Source organism: Podarcis melisellensis, assembly GCF_964234715.1.
Source record: "Podarcis melisellensis genome assembly, chromosome: 1".
Lineage (NCBI taxonomy): Eukaryota > Metazoa > Chordata > Lepidosauria > Squamata > Lacertidae > Podarcis > Podarcis melisellensis.
The window spans coordinates 51,496,713-51,518,347 of record NC_138528.1 but is presented as its reverse complement, the minus strand read 5'-3'; the positions used below and the strand labels follow the sequence as shown (position 1 = coordinate 51,518,347).

General features: G+C 41.7%; 1 protein-coding gene across 5 annotated transcripts in view; it reads left to right on the top strand.

The window, feature by feature from the left end:
- Positions 1–20,039, top strand: part of TSPAN18 (tetraspanin 18) — a 146,946-nt gene extending 126,907 nt beyond the window's left edge. For all 5 annotated transcript variants that reach the window (XM_081892115.1, XM_081892112.1, XM_081892114.1 and 2 more), the window contains 6 exons: positions 888–1,082; positions 4,504–4,578; positions 14,169–14,267; positions 15,601–15,780; positions 17,707–17,790; positions 18,993–20,039. In XM_081892115.1, coding sequence (XP_081748241.1) covers positions 888–1,082; positions 4,504–4,578; positions 14,169–14,267; positions 15,601–15,780; positions 17,707–17,790; positions 18,993–19,040 — 681 coding nt within the window. In that variant the 3' untranslated portion in view covers positions 19,041–20,039. The remainder of the gene's footprint in view (positions 1–887; positions 1,083–4,503; positions 4,579–14,168; positions 14,268–15,600; positions 15,781–17,706; positions 17,791–18,992) is intronic.
- Positions 20,040–21,635: the final 1,596 nt, after the last annotated feature.

Below are 21,635 nucleotides of genomic sequence, written 5' to 3'. Positions count from 1 at the left end.
TGTAACAATTAGTAAGACCTGTGAACAGATCTCTAGACCAGATTTTCAAGCATTTATCCAATTACTGGGTAAACTGGCACTGTATAGTTTATTAAAGTATGGAATATAATTGCATTGTGTCTTAGTACTTCTTCTTCCAACAACCATAAAGTTGCATAATGAGTATGCTAACCCTTTTGTTGATCATTTCTAAGCCAAACTAACTAACACTATTAGAATGGTCAACGTAGCAATAGTAACAATAAACCAGTGTCATATGGTGTCAAGAGTTTCATGCTATGAAGAAAATTGCTCAAGTTCAGCTTACTGTGATGGTTGTGTTTTTTGTTAAAGAACGCACCTCTGGAAATACACCTAGAATAATAATACTATATTGTGTATCTGTACGGTTTGTATAGTACAGGTGAATCATTTTGGCGGGCAGGGGAAGCTTATTATGTAAGATTTAATAACATGGGATAAAGATGTATTATACAGGTAAGGGATAATCTAGCAGCCCTGCCAAGCCCCTTTTTATATCTCAAAATGAATGAAACCTTTGCAAAGATGGGGCCTATGTCTCTGATGTCCCCGAGGTTGTCCTATTGCTTCTTCCATGGATTCTACACAGGCAATAACTACATAAGAAGAGCTGAGCTATAAAGCAAAAATGGGTGCTTCCTTGCTATAAATAGCCCAAATAATGAAGAGAGAGAGTGTGTGTGTGTGTATTGGTGGGGGAAATTATAGGAAATGCACACTGTGAAAAAGTAAGCTTGCATGGCAGAAAGCTAGCTTAGTCATGCAGCTATTGTGTTGGTTAGATCTCTTAGTTGGGGATGAACTCACTGAAGGGAATCTAGAAAGGAATTGAATGTCTTTATCTGAAATATTTCCCTTTTTGGCAGCTGGGTGGTACATCTCTACTGGGAGTTGGAATATGGGTCATAGTGGATCCCACAGGATTCCGAGAGATAGTGGCTAGTAATCCTCTGCTCTTCACGGGGGCATACATCATGCTGGCAATGGGAGCAATGCTCTTCCTGCTGGGGTTTCTTGGCTGCTGTGGAGCCATCCGTGAGAACAAATGCCTCCTTCTCTTTGTAAGTACTGTTGGCTCTTTCATATGTGGTTTTCTTTTGTATCTGCCTGCGTGGTATGGATAGCTGATTAGGTAATACCAGTACAGTACAGATTGTTTTGCACATCCAATTGTTTGCAAACTCCGGTTTTTGCACAGTTGACAACTAAAGACATTTCATCCTAATCTGCATGCAAGTTCTGATATACAGCTAATGAATTGCTTGTTGCGATCACTTATAAGTAATAATCATAACTACTTGAAAATAAACACTGCACCTATCTTGGCACAACTACCAAGGAGTAGAATTTAATGTGTTCATAAGCTAGTACTGTTACACGTACAAGAAGAACATGCAGATATTTTGAGCATGGGGAGCTAGTAGCATTTTGCTGCCTACATAGGTAGATCTTTTAGGTTAACTTTGTGTGCAAGCCATTTCAAATTAAAACTCTGAAGAAGGTGACGAAATAGCAGGAAAAGGTAAAGAGATCTGTAGTGTGCTTAATTTTTGTTTGTTTGTTTCTTTTTACTTTTGGTTTGTTTTTAAGTGTAGTGTTTTAAATGTTTCAATTGCATTTTTAATCGTTATGAGCAGCTTTGAGGATTCTAGTAAAAAATAAACATTGCAGAACTCCCGTTGAGTAGATATGAATATGGGCTCCAGAGTCCAATTGTAGCCTGATAAATAACATTTAATCTCAAATATTGAATGTTATTTGGGAGGGGGAAATTGTGCCTGCAGTTATGAATAGTGCTATAGGATGGTTAAAGCTTCTAACAAGCTACAGTTCCCGAAGTACAGATGTAGTAGGGAATTGTGATTTGCTTAAGAGTAGATGCAGAAACATCTGATCTCCTCATTGCAGCTACAAAAGAGGAGACAATAAGAAGCACACGATATAAAACTTTGCTGCAACTCATTCATATAGTGGGAAATCATAGTTTCTTGTCCTGTAAGTTTCTGGTCCTGTAAGTACTTTAGGACAAAGGGACATAAAAAGAGCCCTGCTGGATCAGATCAAATGACTGTCTGTTCTGGCAGTCTCTTCTCACAGTGGCCAACCAGTTACAAGACATCTCACTCATGCTTCCCATCCACTTCTGTTCAGGGGCATAACATCTAGCCCAGTTGGTTAGAGCATGGGGCTGATTATGGCAAGGTCCCATATGGGCTACCTGTATATTCCTACATTGCAGAGGGTTGAATTAGATGGCCAATGCCTTCCAATTGTACAATTCAATGATCTCTGATAGCACGTCACCATTGATAGCCCTATTCTCTATATTTTACCCCTATAAAACCACCTGTATTTTCATCAAGCGTGCATACACAAGTGCTCCCATAAGAACTTTATACCTTATCTGCACCCCCATTTTTCCCATATATTCATCAGCATGCACTATTTAATCAGCCCTAGAGTCAAGAGTATGAAATCCCCCTTTGTCAGCCTTCTTCAAACTGCAAGTGAACTCCAAAAAAGTAATCAATTAGTTTCTAAGAAGTCCTTAAGGCACAAAATTCTAGTGTGGTTGCAGCCCACAAAGTTTGCCATATTACATTTGGGTACATGTGGAAAGAAAAACCTAAATGTGTGCATGTGTGCACACCATCTGGGTCAAGTAGATTTGGGTTTCATTATAATTTACATTATAGCGATGCCATACATAATGAAAGGAAGCCTTTGATTGAAGTGGAAAGCTGCAACATTTTTGTGTCCTAGTTCCCCACCCAGCCACCCTTCAATTTGCCTGTTATCCTATATACCTGAGGGTGTGCGTAATGGCTAAACTTTTCATTTGGTACGTCATTTTATTCATTATAAAATGGGATGGAAAAAGTTATGTAAGAGTTTCCCCCCAGGAACAAGGACTTCCCAAACGGAGGTTTCTTCCAAAGAGGGAGTGATGGGAAAGAATTGACTATGCAAAGCGATTTAGTGTGTGACTTGTGGAAATATTGGCCTGGCGAGATTTTCATATTTCTTCAGGAAGTTCAAATGAAGTGGCTGTTAACTGTAGCTGGGGTTGTGGGAGAAGTGTTACTTTCATGGCCTGATCAAAATCCAAGTCCTCATATGAAGTTTTCAAAAATAGATGAGCCAGAGGCTTCCTGAGAGAGATTTTGCAGTGATACATAATGAATGCCTAAAGCTTTTAGCTCAAGTGTAAACTCAAGGCAAGCGTACAGCACGGATAAGAGACAAGAGAGAAACATGCATCCCAAGGGAAGTTCTCAAGCTCCTTTCTGCGTAGAGATTATTTTTCATGTTATATTTTTATAAGAAATGTTGCAGTTGAATCTGATATGTTGCATCAAGCGTCAGGCTGTGTTGTGCTTCACAGCCCCCAAAGCTGTTGTTCTAGCAGTTGATCTTTGCAAGGTTGTGTTTTAAAAAAAACAACAAACAAAAAAACACTGCACACTGCTTGGAAGACTTAGAAATGAGCTTGCTGTGAAATACCCCTAAAGCCATTTCACTTGCTGCTTGATAAAATAGTGGGGTCCGTGGTGTATATTTGAATTTTGGAAGGCTACAAAAGAGTATAAATCAGTCTTGGTGTACCCATAAGAAATTCCTTTGTATCTGTCCCTTCCTCTTTCTCCACCCACGTTGCAACAAAGGTAAGGGGGGGCGGGGAGAGAACTAAGTACTGCTTAATCTAATTTTTACTGAGGACCAAACTGGCACCAGGGGGAACTTTCCTCTCATTGAGGTGGCTAATGCACTTATCCCCCTGGCTGCAGTCCCAGTCCTGTTTCCCCAAGCCAGCAGCTAGACAAGGGCAAGCTATGTGATGAGTTTCATGTTTAGTTTGACCCTCAAAACATCCCAGTATGCAAGTCACGGTATTATTTGCAGATACAGATGGGGAAATGAGGCTGAGAAAGAGTCTTCTCCCATACATTTGGATAATGAAACTGTGGATGGTCTTTTTCTCCATGTGGGAGTGTGGTTATTGTTATTGTTTATTACTATGTTATGTTTTGTGTGTTTTTGTGTTTTTATATTGTAAACCGCCCTGTGATCCTCGGATGAAGGACAGTATAGACATTAAATAAATAATAATAATAATTTGCCCAATGACTCTGGGGCAGAAAATCTATGTCAAAGTGATGGGGGCAGGGAGGCCTTGGCAGGGAGGCCAGAGAGTGGAGGGTTTTAAGTGAGTTGGTATGCTCAACAGTGAATCCATATGATCAGCAGAATGGTTTGTAAAGTAAAGCCTTGCAGTTTTGCAGTCTGGCGTGTCCCTGGATGTTTTGTTGATCTATGGATCTGGAAGATTTCTTCCAGTGTAGCTGTAGATTTCCTTTGCATGGCGAGGACAAATTCCTCACTCAGCTTGATTCATCGTTTTGATTATTTTGAGAGATTCTGTCCCAGCTGTTTGCTGTAGATGTACAGTGATTTGTCTGCCTTTCTTTTTCTCTCTTTCAGTTCTTCATGTTTATTTTGCTAATCTTCCTGGCAGAACTCTCAGCTGCAATCCTGGCTTTTATCTTTAGAGAAAATGTAAGTATTACAATGTCAGCATGGCGCCCTGCAGATTTTGGTTCAGGTGGACTTCAAGTTAGAAGGTTATAAGCTTCCTGAGTTGATATCTGTTAGGATGGCAGTGGACCAATATTCCTATTATTACTCCTGGTCTGAACATCATGCAGTCACCTGTTGAATGATAGCAAAAGAAACTTGTGTCAAGTAGATGGTTTATGTGTAGAGGAGATAACATGCCCCCCCCCCAGGTTTCCAGAGTTAAGGAGCTTATGCAGGCTCATACTTTAAACAAAAATCATCCTCATTAAAATTGAATTAGCTTTAGTTTCATAGATCAGAGACAAAATTAATAACAGTTTGAGAGGTTAAAAGAACATAGCACAGCAGGATAGAAAGAAGTAAATTCATCATAAGTTATTTCATTGTGCCAGTATGAAGAATCTGTCACATGCATGCTTTTCCAAGTCTGCAGCGCAATGCTTATCTGTCCAGTACCACCTGTACTGAAAACAGAGCTTTAAATCAGCTCAGATAGACCAAACATTCCTTTAATAAAACTGCTATCATATTTAGGCTGTCATTTTCCTCTTGTCTAGAGGATGGACTAAGCTGAAGCCCTATCACAAGTCCATTCCGTCTTTATTTGTGTGAGTTTTTCAAAAGAATGCACAAAAAAATTTACATTTGAAATGTATGCATTTCTTATGTAAAACACACGCTTTTTACTTATATGTATTTTCAATGCATTTTCCTCATAAAATACGTATACTTATTGTCCATAAAACCCTTATTTTTGTGCATACCTTCTGCTTACTAAAGCTGAATTGCAAAATCTAACTGCAAGCAAGTTCAGGAGTGCAGATTTACCCACAATTCTCTGTGATGCAAAACAAAATACAAAAAAACACAACTACACATTCCTAAACAAAGGGATTGGGGTTTTTTGCTTTTACATTGGGGGAGGGGGTCCTCGGTTGGGGGGTGGGAGACTTGGAGCAATGCCCAAAGCTTCCTAGGAACACCCACTTCCTTAGGAACTCTACTGTAAGTGTTGACTTGCAATACAGTGGTACCTCGGGTTAAGTACTTAATTCATTCTGGAGGTCCATTCTTAACCTGAAGCACCACTTTAGCTAATGGGGCCTCCTGCTGCCGCCGCGCCGCCAGAGCCCGATTTCTGTTTTTATCCTGAAGGAAAGTTCTTAACCTGAAGCACTATTTCTGGGTTAGCGGAGTGTGTAACCTGAAGCGTATGTAACCTGAAGCGTATGTAACCTGAGACACCACTGTATAGGCAAACATGAGATACTTCTCCTTTTTTTGCTTTCACTTGTTTTCTTGTTGCATTTGTGAACACAGGAAACCAACATTTACACCTTACATAGCCAAAGTTAGCTGGTGTGTCCTGGTGTGACTTCAGTTGCTTTTGTCCATTGTTCTATTTGGCAAATTCAATTTCCTGCAAAATTTTTGCTTTGCTTTTGTATTTTGCTTTGTATTTATTTGGCTGTTTTCTGGCACAAATCTGAAGCCTCATTTCTGTGTGTTTGGGTTTTTTGTTTTAAAATAGAAGAGCTAAGGATAGAGACATTTAGCAAATAAACCTGTGGGAATGGCAGAAAAACAAAGTATTCACTAATAGGGTGAGAATGAGAATGACACAAAGGAGCCTGTGGACAGAAACTTTGACATAGTGTAACTCAATGCTCTATAAACACAGGGCTTGCTTTTAATTCCCCATGTTTAAGGAAGTAGGTGGTTAGATTTTTAAAAACATTGCAAGCCCCAAGAGCCCATTGTGTTCTGTAGTAAGCTGCAGTGTAAGCTTCCATGGGGCATTTTGGTTCACCGCTGTGGGAGCTTGAATAATGGTGTGTCTGAAACATATACCTTTCACTTGAGGTACAAGAAAACATAAGATTTTTCCCTGTCCATGTAGAAACATATATACCTGCATATATAATTTTATTAGTATGCTACCTTTCTGCAGTTCAAACCACGCTCAAGGTTGCTTACCACATGAAAAAATTACACAACGACAACATAAAAAGTAGTCATAATAAATGAAACATTTTTTTAAAAAATGCACAACTAAGCCAAACCATTTCCACATAAATCACAAGGGCTAAAATAAAGATACAAAAAATCAGCAGCAATAACCCCCAACCACAACAGCCTCTGCCAAACAGCACCCTAGCCTAAGAGTCTGTGCAGGAACCTCAGCTTTTGTAGTTGGAGTCAGTCAAGACCCCGTCCTCCCAGGCCAGATGGAAAAAGGCCTGCGTGAGTATTAAACTTTCCATTTTAGTCACTCTTCATTTTTCTCTGGCTTTTCTGATATCAACTGTATGATTCACAGTGTTCCCAATGAGCTCATTCTCCTGTTCCTTTATTCTGCCCATATCACCTCTCCCTGCCTCCCTCTTAGATTCTTTCCTTCCAAAATACAAGTTTTGGCCCATCTCTTTCTCAAGGACTTTGCAAATACTGCAGCTCCCTGTTGCTAATTTATTTGCTTTCTTAACACCCTTTGTGCTGGCTAAATAATTGCTAATAATAATAATGACACATAGTAACATTGTTACTAAGCTTTATACCATCAGTTTGGTGCTTTTTTAATATGTGCAGATTTAGGAAGCTGTTGTTGCAGGTTTGTGTGACTGATTAAACACATAAATTTGGGAAGACTCAGTGGTAAAGCAACTACAGAAAGTCCCAGTTTCAGTCCTTGGTATCTCTAGGTAGAAGTACACATTCCTGCTTGAATCCCTGAAAAGTTGCTGGTCTAACTCAGTGTTAGGCAGCTTCCTATGTTTCTATGGGCTGTGGAACTGAATTGCACACATTACTTACGTTGTACAGTGGTCACAATGAAATCCAGTAGCTTGATCTTGTGCAAAAAATTAAGATTGTGGTGTTGCATCCTCAACAGGGCTCAGATATGTAACTTTATTTCATTTTGCAGTTGGAACCCACTTCCAATATTCAATACTTCCCATTGTTTGTCAGAACAGCCCTGAGAACCTTGCACTTACTCCCCACCCACAAATATTCCCAGTTCTTTGTTCCATCTGGCAAGTTTTCTCTTGATGTCCATAATCTCTCCTGTCCTCCAGCTGTGCATTGCTCTGAGGCTTCTCTTGACCCTCCAGAGTATATTGGGGAGGACATGGAAAGAAAGGGGGTCATTGCACTAGTGAGAATCGTTGAGCTGGCTTCCGCTAGCACAATAATTTAGCTGAACAAGAACCCTAGGGGCTTTTTTTACCCCAAAGTAGAGTTCACATTCTATTGCTTATATCCTCTTGTTATTAATACAACCCACCATGTCTCTAGGCTCATGATCTTGGAAAGTGTGCTTCTGTTCATAACATGTGTAGACACTTGTGTTTGGGTGCCCATGCTATCAGGGACATATGTTATTACTTCTGTTTCCATGGCTTTATTTCCTTAAACAATATGTACTTTGCTTTGTGACTTAGAGGAAAATGTATTTTCTTTCCTTTAAAGATCTTCAAGATCTTTACCTCTAGTAATATATTGCAGTATTTCAGTTGGTTGCTCCCATTAATGAATCTGTTGAAAGCAGAACAATCTTCTTCTTCTTTTTCTTTTTTTAAAAAAAGCCTTTTACTGGTTTGACAGGACTAATTGTAGTGTGTGTTTTATACAGAAGAAATTAATGAGGGAGCAAGTATAGAGTAACCTTGCAGCAGACTTAACAAGGATCTAACATCGGTTTAATTTTTCCCAAAGAGGCTATGTTTTCACCATTATTATTTTTTTAAAAAAAGAAAAGACCTTAAAATAAGTAAAGAAGTGAGGTTTAGAAAGTCAATGCTGAAAGAGTCATATCTGTCCAAAGGTTAGAAGGAAATAATGTCTCTCTTCTCAGCTGGTGTTCTCTGCAATTGAACAGAAGGGAAAGAACTGCACTTTGTAAGGAGTTTTAGATACCCCATTTCAAGTAGCACAGGCAGGGAGAAAGCGTAATTGTGTCTTGGTGGCAACAGCTATTGCTCTATAAATAGCGACCACTTCCTGGGAATCTGTTGGGGTCTGGTCAATACAGCTCTTGTTTTCTGAATTTGTTGAATTCTTTCAGGAGAATAGAAGACCTCACACATAGTAGAGGAAAACCACACACTTACACAAGCTGTTACGCTACACATTTAGGTATCAGCAGTCCAGGTGTGCATGTTTTTCTTTCCGTGTGCCTATGAACAATGGGGATATCCTTTCCTGTGATTGTACAGTGTTTTTGAGCATGTTGCAGCATTAAGGGAGGGAAACCAAAAGAATAGACTATGGATGTGGCTGTGCAAACTATCCTTCAGGCACAAGCAGCATTCATTTCTTGCATCCAGCTCACCTAGTGACCTCACAACTCACAAAGTTTTCAACATATGCCTGTACTTGGCTGGGTGGGTGTGACACTTTATGGCTGCAAGGAGCCTCTCTGAGCATTCTGAGAAGCATATTCTAGAATCATTGCATTTTACAATGGCTATTCTGGCACCCTTAGTGGTCTTTCTGATATTAGCGCTGTGGCCCAAGTATCTTCTGCAACTTTGCAAGGGACTATGGAGCGCACCACTTAGATCACATAGTCTCCACTGACTCTCCTAAATGTATTGCTGCCCCAAGTAGTGTTCCTTGTGTTCCTACTGTAGTTGAGCCAGCCCAGTCTGCCATATTAGCAGGGACGCTAGCAGGACAAGTAGGACATGTGCTGCCCATGCTATTCTTAAAGGTAAAAGGTAAAGGGACAACTCTGGGGTTGTGGCACTCATCTCACTTTACTGGCCGAGGGAGCCAGCGTACAGCTTCTGGGTCATGTGGCCAGCATAACTAAGCTGCTTCTGGCGAACCAGAGCAGCGCACAGAAACGCCATTTACCTTCCCGATGGAGCGGTACCTATTTATCTGCTTGCACTGCATGCTTTCAAACCGCTTGGTTGGCAGGAGCTGGGACCAAACAACAAGAGCTCACCCCATTGTGGGGATTCGAACCGCCGACCTTCCGAACGGCAAGCTCAGTGGTTTAGACCACAGCGCCACCCAAAATATAGGTCTCTACTTGGCTATAAATGGGGTACCATATCAGGCTGCGTTCAGGTGGAGGAATCTGGAGAAGAGACTCTGCAGAAGTTGCATATGATCATAGGAAGCTACCTCATATAGCGTAAGACTCTTGCTCCATCTATCTCAGTATCGTCTACAGTTTAGAATCTATACTCAGTGGCAGTAGCTTTCCAGGATTTCAGACAGGGGAGTCTGCTTGGAGATGCTGGGGGTTGAGCCAGAAAACTATCACATGTAAAGCTGTGGCCCTTCCCCATCAGATGTTGTGGGCTACAAGTCCCATCAGCTCCAGCCAGCGTGGGCACTGGTTGGGATTGATAGGAGTAGTAGTTCACAACACCTGGAGGGAACCACATGAGCTATCCCTCACCTAGTGACAATATCTTGGTGCACAATGCTTCCTTAAAAGCCAGCATAAACCTGTGAGGTGGGAAGGTTTGTTTGGAGGGCGGGGGTGGCCAGTTGGCCCAGAATTACCACTTGAACACAGCTGTGCGCCATGTATACCATCCCTTTGGTTCAGTGTCAAGTGCTAAATCAACTAAGTGGGTGGATAAATATTTCCTAAGATAAAAATTTAGAGTGGTGGTGAAGAGGTAATGTAATATGTTTTGGCCTACTGTTACTTCAGGCAGCCGAGCCACAATATGGTGATGGAGGTAGAAAGTTGAAGGTAATTAGTTGTGCTGAAGTAACAGATCAGAGTGAAAGGATATTAAATATCCTGGCAAGTGTGGAAATTATTTCTTTGAGTGCTGTACCATTCAGTATAGATGCAGTCTCTCCGCACTTCCTTATTAGCTTATTGGCTTGTGAGGTGGTATTTTGCTTAATGCTCTGCATAGCCCGTCTCCCTCTTGAGACAGATGTAATTGATAGACGCTTCACTGTCTGCCTTATGGTGCAACACAACTTTTCCTTGTACAACATCTTGTGTCCAAAGCTTTCACAGCACTGTATGGGGTTAAATTATATAGTTAGAGGTAAATAATTAATAGCAGAGGGGAAAGAAGAAATTAAGAACCACAACAAGGCTTAAGAGAGATGTTATCTGCTGAGATTTGAAGTAGGGCAGATAGCAGTGAAGCAGACAGGCAAGGAATCGGTTTCAAATGGCTGAAGCTGTTAGAGGAGAAGAGCCTTCCCTTGAATAAAGCTCTGAGGGCTGGAGAAGAGAACTGAGAGGGGAGCAGTGAGGGAGAGTCAGCAACAGTTGAGAAGAGCTCACAGTTTAGAGGTTTAAAACAATGTTAAAAACAAAGTGGTTTTGAAAAAGAAAGAGCAAAAACCACTATTAGAAGTTTAGAACTTGAGTCTGATTAAAAATGAAATGAATGGTGAGGCTGAAGACTGTGGTTGTTGATACACCACCACCACCACAGAAAGTGATGTTTTCTCCTCTAAAGAGATCACGGGCAAGTCTCATAGTAAGAGACAGGTGAAAGGTTGTTCTCTTACAAGTGACAGCACTACAACAATTGCTGCTAGGTGCTATTTGTCATGTGTGAGGCTCATCGAGTAGCAGCTGGAGGCTGCTTTTCATCGATAACTGCCACAACTTACTAAAATATCTCATTAGGAAGATCAGCATATTAAGGTGGTGGATGTGCTCTCAAGTGGAAGAAGATAAACAAGCTTTGTAGTAGCTGTGGAAGAATCCATTCTTCCTACTCTGCTTAGATCAGTCTGGATGCTTTTGAGAGAAATGACCTTCCCCACATCATGTACCAAATGTTGCCTTTCAGAAAGCTCACAATAATAGCTATATGGCAGGGTGATGCTACCCCCAATTCATTTCAGCTTTCATAGCAGTAGCAATACCTGCTGAATAACTTTCCTGCTGTTTAATAATTACAAGCATAGATGTGCCCTTCAGCGCCTGAGGTCAAGTTCATATTGGGACTGGCAGTAGTCCTTTTTTGCTTGTCATTTCAGAATTTACCTGTTGGGAGAGGAGCTGCTTTCTTTATCACCTCCTCTTCTCTCCTCACCCCCTTCCTTCCTTCTGTAATGTAGGAGCATCCCAAGCAAAAGGGGAGTTTGGGGAGGGGGAGGGAATGAGAAGATGGGGAGGGAGGTTTTTCTCCCTGCTTCAGCAGCAGGCAGTTAATGAGGTGGGTGGGGGATCCCATTTTCTCCCTGGGCCCCCAAGCAGTTCTTCTTCAGCTCAGCTTGCATTCCAACCTGGAGGGAGGTCTGCTTAGAATAAAAGTACACATTCCAAGAGTGCCAAATTTGTATGCTGACATAGGTAATTATGAGACTCAGCAGCAGCACTACAGAATACTGCATCTATTAATTCAAGTATTTTTATGCAGCGAGGATAGGACACAGAGAGACCTTCGTAGCCTAACACAAACCTCTAATAAAGGAGAGAAACAGTGCTTGGTCAGTACTACTGATTTTAGACTGCTTTGTTTTATAGATTTCTTTTAACACTGAAAATAAGCCGTGTGACTTAGGTTATTAACTTCCTCCCGCCCCCACCTTTGTCCAGATACTTGGAACAAAGTAAAATGTTATACTAGTGAAAGGAAGGAGTTTCTTTTCTGGCCAATAAGCACAATCCCAGCGCTGGGCTTTGTTTTAGGTCAAATCTCATAAAAATCACAAACACAAACCTCAAACATTTCCTTTGGGATCACGCCTGTCAAAATAAAGGTTTCACTTTATATTCAAATGACTCTTTTGTTTCAGAACTGGTCAAAGGAAGCCAATTGGGACTATTACCAACTGTAATATTAGTTTCAAAGTCTGCACTTAGGAAATAGACAAGCATCAATAAAAAGTCTGGGCGGCTGTCTCCGCAGGATGGGAGCCTGGGCGGGTAAATTATGCAAAAGAAGGGAAGGGAAACACAATGCTGGAGCACATGGAGTGGCACCTTCTAACCCCGAGGCCCCTGACGGTGCTGTGTTATTTCCCGGGGGAGAATCTCCATCCGGTCTGACTAATAGGCATTTCCACTCGAAGGGAACATGGCCTCTTCACATTGGAGTTGCTGGAGGTGTAGCTTCAACAAGCCCTCTGTGACTTCTGTGAGGTCTGCAGGATTTCCATTAATTTTAGTAATAAAGTTCCAGGGAAAACAATATAAAAAGTAAAATGACCCCCCCAGTGTGTTGGTAGCACACGTTGTATTACTGAGAACTTGTTAAGTCTTAACTGTTAAGTGCTCATTCTGCTTAAATGATGAAGCATCAGAATGCTATATGTGTGTGTGCATGCGTTTTCACCTACCTGGTTAAAAATTGTTCTGCTATACTTCTGGCATGACTGAGGGCTCATCCACACTTTGAACTGCTTCTTCTCCCCCATGAAAACCTGTGGTTTAGTGCTGAGTCAGAAAAGATGAGTTTTCTGCAGATTGCCGTTGGTTCCGATTTAGCACTAAAGACTGAGTTTGCTATGGGAAAGTAGCAGGGCTAAGGCAAAAATGCTTGGACCCTTGGCTAGAAGGCACAAGACAGACAGAAAACTCCTTGGGTCCATGCTTTCACGGGTGAATGAGTGCTAAGAGGGATCTAGAAAGATGGTTCTAGCAGTGACCACGAAGGGTACTCTTATGAGAAAGCGGCTTTCAGTAAATTGCCATCATTTCGATTGAGATTCTTCTCAGTTTATTCCCAGCCTTTATAGGAGGGAAGTGGCCTGAACTGGTATTTAATTTTCTGTTTTTATTTGCAGTTGTCATTCACCATGACAGTTGAAGGTGCAATTAACAAAAGTTTATGAGCATTGAACATGTACAGTGTTAAAGTATAATTACTGCCTATAAAACTGGAGAAGCAGTGGAATGAGACAACACTAGGGTTGTTCACACACAGTCCTAAACCATGGTGTAGCACTACATGAATGAGACTCGGCATATCTGAGCAAAGCATAGAGTTCACATCCTTGCCCCTTTTCTCTCCTCCTTCTGAGTGGCTGGGAGGAATGCTTCTGTCTAGTTCAGATGTACTTTTAAAGAACCTTCATTTACAGTTTTGACCAGGCCCCCTGGTTCAAATGCAGCACTAAAGCTGAGATTACTTTAAACTGAAACAAAACTTGACAGATGTCTCCCTCTTGGCTTTGCAGGAAGAGATGGGAGTGCATGTGAAAAGTACAGTATTTCTCCAGGGTTTCCCAACCTCACCTGGGACCTTTGCATGCAGAGCATAAGCTCCCTCCACCACTGAACTGAAGTCTTTCCTCTCAAATTATTAGGTGGGAGGAGTGTCTTGAGCAAACTTCAAGGGAACATGAAGTCCCCTCATGCCATGGCTTTTTCTATCCCAGCTCAGAATAAAGGATATGGGTCACCTATCAATTTATCAGCAAGCATCTCTCGTGCTGGCTATCCTGGACCCAGGTGGAATTAGCACCCCGTCTCAATCACAAAAATTAGACGACCTTGTAAGGTTAATCTGTGATGTGCTCAGAGCACTGGCAGCATCTAAGCACTGCTAGAAACTATATTTCTGCACTTTGAATAGCAGGCATGAATCATTTCTCATTTTGCTTCATTCTGTATGTTGCAGTTGACCAGAGAGTTTTTTACAAAGGAACTGAAGAAGCACTATCAAGGCAACAATGACTCTGACGTCTTCTCTTCCACCTGGAACTCGGTCATGATCACAGTGAGTAGTAGCTTGCCTAGTGCATCACTGCAGATGGACCCTGAGCCCTAATGAATTGTCACTAGTCCCCTTTAAGTAGCCTTACAAAGCCTAGACAGATATGTATGGTTATGATACAATGGCCAAACAGCTGGCTGTTATTTCTTTTACACTCGTGCAGCTGCATCAGCCTGGTGGATTGTCTGCAATCAAGCCTGATTCCATTCCCTATCTCAGGGGTAAGGAACGTGGCTCTTGAGACATCATTGGGCTTCAACTCCCATGGCTAATGGTCAGGGATTATGGGAATTGTAGTCCAGCAACACCTGGAGGGCAACAGGTTGCTCACCCCTACTCTTCCTGGATCATGGTGAATGTTCTCTGTAATAGTTCTCTGTAACTGATGTGACAATTGGTTGTGATGGCTTTCATTTTAGCATTATATTATTAAGAAGACAGGGAGAGACTAACCATAATGCTTGTCCATTAGTTCTGAAGATAGTCAAATATTAATCTCATCCTCCCATCAGTCAGGCACCGACAATATTTAATTACTTAAAATAAAAATAAACCGGGAGTCCTTCTGTACATTACGTTTGGCCGTGCCAATGGAGCATCAGCTACAGGAAGATTTGGGCAGATAGGCAGGCAGGAGAGGATGTCTTATTCTACTGGATAAATCACATTGGCCATTATCCATAAAACTAATTACAACAGCGAAAAACACTTTCATTCTGTGTTAAGGCAGGCTTTGTAGTTTTCCTTTCTATCTGTCTTAAACTCCCAGAGAAGCCGTTCCACTGTATTAAAAGCAATATTGAGATGTGTGTATATTCTATGTCGAGGCAACCTACATTCTGCACCAAGAAAGGCTGAATTATGCAGTAGAAACCATGTAGATTTTACATGCACACGTATGCTTATTTTGCAGAATTACTTTGTGTTGCTTAATTATGAGAAAGAGCAAATAACTATCCAGGGCACTAAAGACTGAGCACTGGAAACTCCCCTGAGCCAACTTTGATCTTTGAAGATTTCGCCATATGTTACACCCACAGTTTCCAGCTTGCCTTCGCAATCCTAATGGCTAGTCACAAGCTTTTTTTTAAAAGGCTGGGTGGGGAGGAAAGAGGGGGAAAATGAAGCATGGAAAGCTTTGAGAGAATCTAGAATTGTGTGTTGTTTGTATGGCTGCAGAAGCCACACAGCCTGCCATATTGAATCCATTTGAATATGGATGGTTCCTATGCATCTTCTGTCATTCAGGTTTCATATTATTTTCAATGGCTCTGTGATGCCTCTTATCCTGCAGAGAGACAGTATCCACTATTTAATCACCTTTCCTGTCTGCTAGTTTGGCTGCTGTGGTGTCAATGGTCCAGAAGATTTTGAAATTGACCCTCATCTTCGTCCCCTGTATTCACACGATGCAATTCCTGAAGCTTGTTGCCGACGGGAACTCCAATCTCGTAATGGAGCATTCATCAACAAAGAAGAGTGTCTCAGGGGTAATGATATGTATCAAAACCAACAGGTAAGGGCAACACAGAAATGGGATTTTAAACTATTGGGGGCAAAATGTACGTATGGTGTGTGCAAGCACGCATCTTAAAGTCCCTTTTAAAACTTATTTTTGCCAAAATTGATGTAGACTTTGCCCCTTTCTTTTTTGATTAACACTGTGGAACAAAAGTGTTCAATGATCTTTCATGATACTTTCCACAATCCTTCAATGTGATTTACTGTTGCCCACATTTTTCAGATGAGGAACCGAGATTGAGAGGTGGTAACTTTCACAACACCACACAGTATGCCTATAGAACAGGAGAGAAAGTTGAACCCAAGGATCTGTGACGGCTTTCACAACCGCAAGCCATCCGCCATACAGAATTGAAACCTGTTTTGTGTTTCTTATAACTGGCAGAAGTAGTGAAGGCAGTCCCTGCCCAGCTCTTTTGGGCAGCATATTTGTTCCAAAGGTTGCAAGGAATATTCCCTTCTTTCTAGTGCCATCTAGTCAAAATCTCTGCTTCTCAAGTTCAGCAGAAGCAAAGAGGCTAAGTGGTCCATGTAATAATGTACAAGGGGAGAGTGAGTAGTCCTGTGGGCAGGTGTGGTATGTGTGGTGAACAAGAGATTATTTTGGAGTAAAGTGCCAAAACATGAGGAAACATGGGCAGGAAATTGAGGGACCCAGAATGGTTGATACAGCGTGACAACTTGCAGATCCAAGAGCGATGCCATTGGCTTGAGGACTCAGTATTATCGGCATGTAATTTTGTTATTTACCTACCCTGATTTGATGTTATAAACTATATCCAAGGCAAGCTGGAGTAGATGCAGGCAGAGCAATCCAAACACAGTCTAGTGGGGCAGGTGTGGGGATGGAATAGAGGTGTCCCTTCTCTTAACTTTGGCGGTTAAACCAGCCTGCTGCCAAACATGCTGCGTGGGCAGGACGCCCACTGACATTTCCTCCACCAGTGATGGCCAGCGGTAAGTCCCTACACGTTCTGAGGGCAGGGAGAGTGTGGCACTGAGTTGGACCTTAAGATGTGGTCTCACAGCTGCTATGCGTTGGGCCTGGCCTGAAGCTAAGAGCTGTGCCAGCCCAGAGCTGGCAAAGGGATCAGGCCCTGCCATCCTGCCTATGTTTTGCTGTTGCTGCTGAGACTGTGGATACAGTGGTGGCCCAACCTCTGCAGAGCCCTGGTGGTGCACCCTTAAAAGGGATAGATTTTGCAAAATGTTTGAAAACTTGAGATCTTGCCAAGCCAGAGAGATGACGTGAACTTCTTCTAAAGGTGGCAGGTTTTGCGATTTTCATTGCCATAGAATGGAGATGTTGAAATTCCGCTTCATCATCAACAACATAATAATTTATTTATACCCCACCCATCTGGCTGGGTTTCCCTAGCCACTCTGGGCAACTCCCAACAGAATATTAAAAACAGAATAAAACATCAAACATTTAAAACTTCCCTAAACAGGCCGCCTTCAGATGTCTTCTAAAAGTCAAGATGGTAGCACCTCAGAAAAAACATACTAGTTGACCTGGACTCATTCAGTATTGTAAAACTAATTAATGACTGTGTCTGGAATTCAAGAAGTTTTATCTCCAGAGGTGGGTTGAAAAAGAAAATTTAAGTCAGCTTGTTGAACTCTTTTCCTTTGCAACGCAATGTATTTGTTCACCTGTTTACGTTTCTATGCATCCTGTAGAACAAATGGGGTCTCTGTAGTTTCTGTCAGCCTTGCTGTAACTCCTGGATTATGCTTAGTTGATCAGCTTTTGTGTCCCTATGGACTATGCTGTCAAAATGAACTTTTAATGGACGCGCCTTCCTCCAGGGATGCTTGAAGAGGGACCTTGTCATTTCATGTCTTACCAGGTCATAAAAAATGACCCCTGAAACAATTTGACTATGAGTTTGGTTCATGGCAGTTTCTTTCTTCCTAGGGCTGCTACACTGTGATACTTAACTCCTTTGAGACGTACGTGTACCTTGCAGGAGCTCTTGCCATTGGCGTATTAGCCATCGAGGTATAGTGGAAGGTTTCATTATTACTTTTTAATAGAATTTGCATACCTTTTAATTGTAAATTAAACCTCAAAGCAGTTTGAGTTGGTACGCTAAACACCATAAATCATGTGGTTTCCTTTTTGTAGCTTCCCACCAAATCTTCCTGTCTAATTTAGTTGTATATTATCTGTAGTAGTTTAAAAGTGGAAGAATTTATTTGAAGGGAGAAAATATAACCAGACACTGCCCTCTGCTGTTGGGCATAGTGTAAACAATAGATGCATCAGACATGACGAATTTGCTCATTCTGAATTTGTATCTAAAATGAATTCAAGGGGTTTTATTTATCTGAAATTGTAAAATCAAAATAGATACATTTAATTATTAATTTTGAAATTATTCATATGTTTGATACTTTGCCAGCAAAGAGGGCTTTTAAATGTATTTTTTTTTAATAAGCCAGTGATATTGGCCAATGCTGTACAGTTCAATAAAACAATCAAAGGATATTGACTGTTTGCAGATAATGCTAAAGCCAAGCTCCGTGGTTTGCTTTAAATTCCATATACCAAGCAATGTACTGACACACACATAATAATAATAATAATAATAATAATAATAATAATAATAATAATAATACCCCACCCATCTGGCTGGGTTTCCGTAGCCACTCTGGGTGGCTTACAGCTTGAATAATCTCACTTCATTCCTCCATTAGCTAATTGGGGAATAAACCACAGAGGGCTGAATTAGCATTAGCTAATGTTCCATGATTTGTTTGTCCTAAACAGACTATGGAGCATTACCTTGGTCTGTTTCTCCCAAACAAACCATGGTTGGGAAGTCAGTAACAAACCTAGTTTGTTTGTGGTTTGTTTGCAGGCAGAGAAATCACATGCACAGCTTCAGATGCAAACCTAAGCCAACCGTTCTATAGCTTGTCCCTTTTTCCAGCTAGGGTAGCAGAGTAGGTGCACTTAAACTGCAAGTGCACATTAGTTCAAAAAACCCTACAGCTTGGCTTAATGTTACACATGTACACATTTGTGCTGTGTTCAGAATTCCCCAGTTAGGGGGCTCTTTTGGGGCATATTTGACTTTGTGCCCTTCATGCTTGTTTTGTGCTGTGATGTGCTTGCTTTGAGAGCTGGACCACAGCTGAGTCTGGTCAAGTCTTTCTATTTTAATGGGCTGTTTTGTCTCATTTCTAACTTCTTCTCAGCTGTTTGCCATGATCTTTGCCATGTGCCTCTTTCGGGGGATCCAGTAGAAAGCTTTCCATGACCAGCTGAGCATATTCCGACTACACGCTTTGAAGAAAGGAAAGAGAGAAGATGAACTTTTGTTTTTTGGCTAACAAAGTGGGGGTGGGGAAGGACTGTAATATATGAATGACCAAAAGGATTGTACTTCAGGGGCTGGAACTTTGAGGTGCTGTGCACTATGTTGTCGTTTCCCAGGACCGTCATTCATCAGAAGCCACACACACTGGGTTGCACTAGGGGCCTACGAGACAGGAAAGGAGTGAGTTCTGGTGGTCTCCATGAAGCTGGATGCCGCGTGGGACTCACATCTTTAACATGATTGTGCTACATCAATTGGTGAGAAAGTGAAGGATGCCCTCCCCCCAAATATAAGTAGGATCAGGATTCAGCATCCAAAGGGAACTTCTCAGCCAAAGCATTGTGACGGACACAGGTCAGGCCAGTTTTAAACAACAGTCCTCAGTCAAGATGGACAGAAAACTATCACCTGAAATATCAAGATGCTTCAAGCTTTCTTGTGTCGTGAGGAATTGATAAATTCCTTCACCTGGAAACATATAGGAGGAGCTGAGCCTGCTGTGTTGGACAATAGCAGAAGAGGCATCCTTTTCAAGTCCAGGAGGAGGATGGAATGAAATCAGAAACTTAGTGCATACCTTTTCTTTGTCATAATGGATTTTCTGTTCAGTATTCTGTGAGGGGGGGGGGGGGAGGCAAAGGCAGTTCTACAGCAGACTCCCTCACCATTGTTTAATTAAAAAAAAATGTTCTCATCTGTAATTGTTGGTGCTGTCTCCCTTAAGGAGAAATAATTATTTGTTTTGTTTTTAAAGCTTTTGAATGTTTTGTCACCACCATGTTACGTGCAAATTATGTTGCCTAGTTTGGCCTTTTGTAGCAACTGATTAGCTTGTTGTCTTCATGTTTCAGTGTGTGCCTTTCAGCTGTGTGGAAAAAAAATATATCTTCCCAAACGGCAATGAAAGCAGTGAGAAACCTTTGCAGTTGTCCTTTGCACAGTTTCATTTGTGACTCTTGTACATTGCTTATGTTCTGAGCAATTCTCACTCAGTACTTCCCATGAGTTATGAAAAACCTAAATGGAATGGCGTATGCCCTGACCTGAATCTCTCCCATGTGTGCTGCCAGAGATGCTGGTGAGTTGTTAAGACCATAGTGATAGTAATATGCTGAACAAGTGGCTTATGGAGACACAAACTGGCAAAGAAATATATGCGGCACCCAGAAGCAGCAGTAGGCAACTGGCAAAAGGACTGGGATATGGTGATACCACATGGCGTGAGAGGTATACTGGGAAGCACATCAATGAGCATTTATCTCAGAAACAGTGGAGGTTGCCCCACTTGAGGCAAGCAATGAGAAAATGCTTTTAAAAATATATAATGAATCTCTGCCTAACAAATGACTTCAAATGCTGACTTGAATCTTCGTGTGATCCTTGACAATCTCTCCCATAAAAGGTATGGTTTTCATTTGAATTTAGTTGAGTTCTGCAAGTTGTAGAGTGAGGGAAATGCGCAGCACAACTGAAAAAAAGATGGATGTTACAGTGCTGTTTGCTCCAGCTGGCGCCAGCTACCCAAAAACCCTTTAAGGATTTGTCTCCTCTGACCTTTAAAGTGAGCATGGCCACACTTTAAATGGCAATCATGGCAGACAAGGCAAAAACTTCTGAAGCTATACCCAGGAAGAGGTTGCAGTGCCAGGTGGGCGACTCCACTGCTCCTGACCTCTCACTTGGGTCTGAAGAGGAGATTGTGAGCATGTTTCGCTGAATACCTTTTGCAGTCCTCCCTAACCCTCTGGAACGGTGTGTTTTCAGCATTCCTAATCACCAAGAGAGCTGTTCAACAGAACATGCTTACGATCCCTGCTCCAGAGTTTTTTACTCACTGTGGAAAGATGTTTGGGGTGAAGGTGACAACATGCACAACCCCACACCCTCTCTGTCAATGAGCTTGAGGACACCTGCAGAGAGCTTATGGCAGCTTGAGTCTAGGTTCCTGACATCACTGTCCTCTTTCAAAAGTTCTGCTGCTGTGGCCTGTGTTCTCCCTTGTGGGAGACATTTTCTATCTCTCACTGGCATTTGGTTTTCTCTTGCCTGCTGCCTTCAGTTTCCATCTACCTGCTTCATCTTCCCTGTTTCTTTAAATCAATCATGTGCACAGCCATCATTTTTGGTAAAGGTAACACAAACAGCTTCAGAGCATTGTGGAAACTGTTGCTGAGATGGTCCCTGCCTGTGTACCTAAATGACTAGTACTTCAGTAGTATCTGTCCAAAGTGTAGGCATCTGTGGCAACTGCGGAACACCACCAAGGGCTCACCCAGACTTCCTTTTGTGCTGCTTTTCTAGGCATAGCTCTGCACTTGAAAGCTCTGTGTCAGAACACTTTATTATTATTATTTCCCCCTAGTGCTTTCCCTGTGAAAACCTGCTCTTTACAGCTGAAACAGAGCAAACAGCAATCTGCTGAAAACCTGAATTGCCATTTGTTCCGAAGCAGAATAAAGAGTGGGGAAACCGGGGAAAAGAAAAACAAAAAGTGCTGGGACATGAGAGCTTGAAAGTGCAG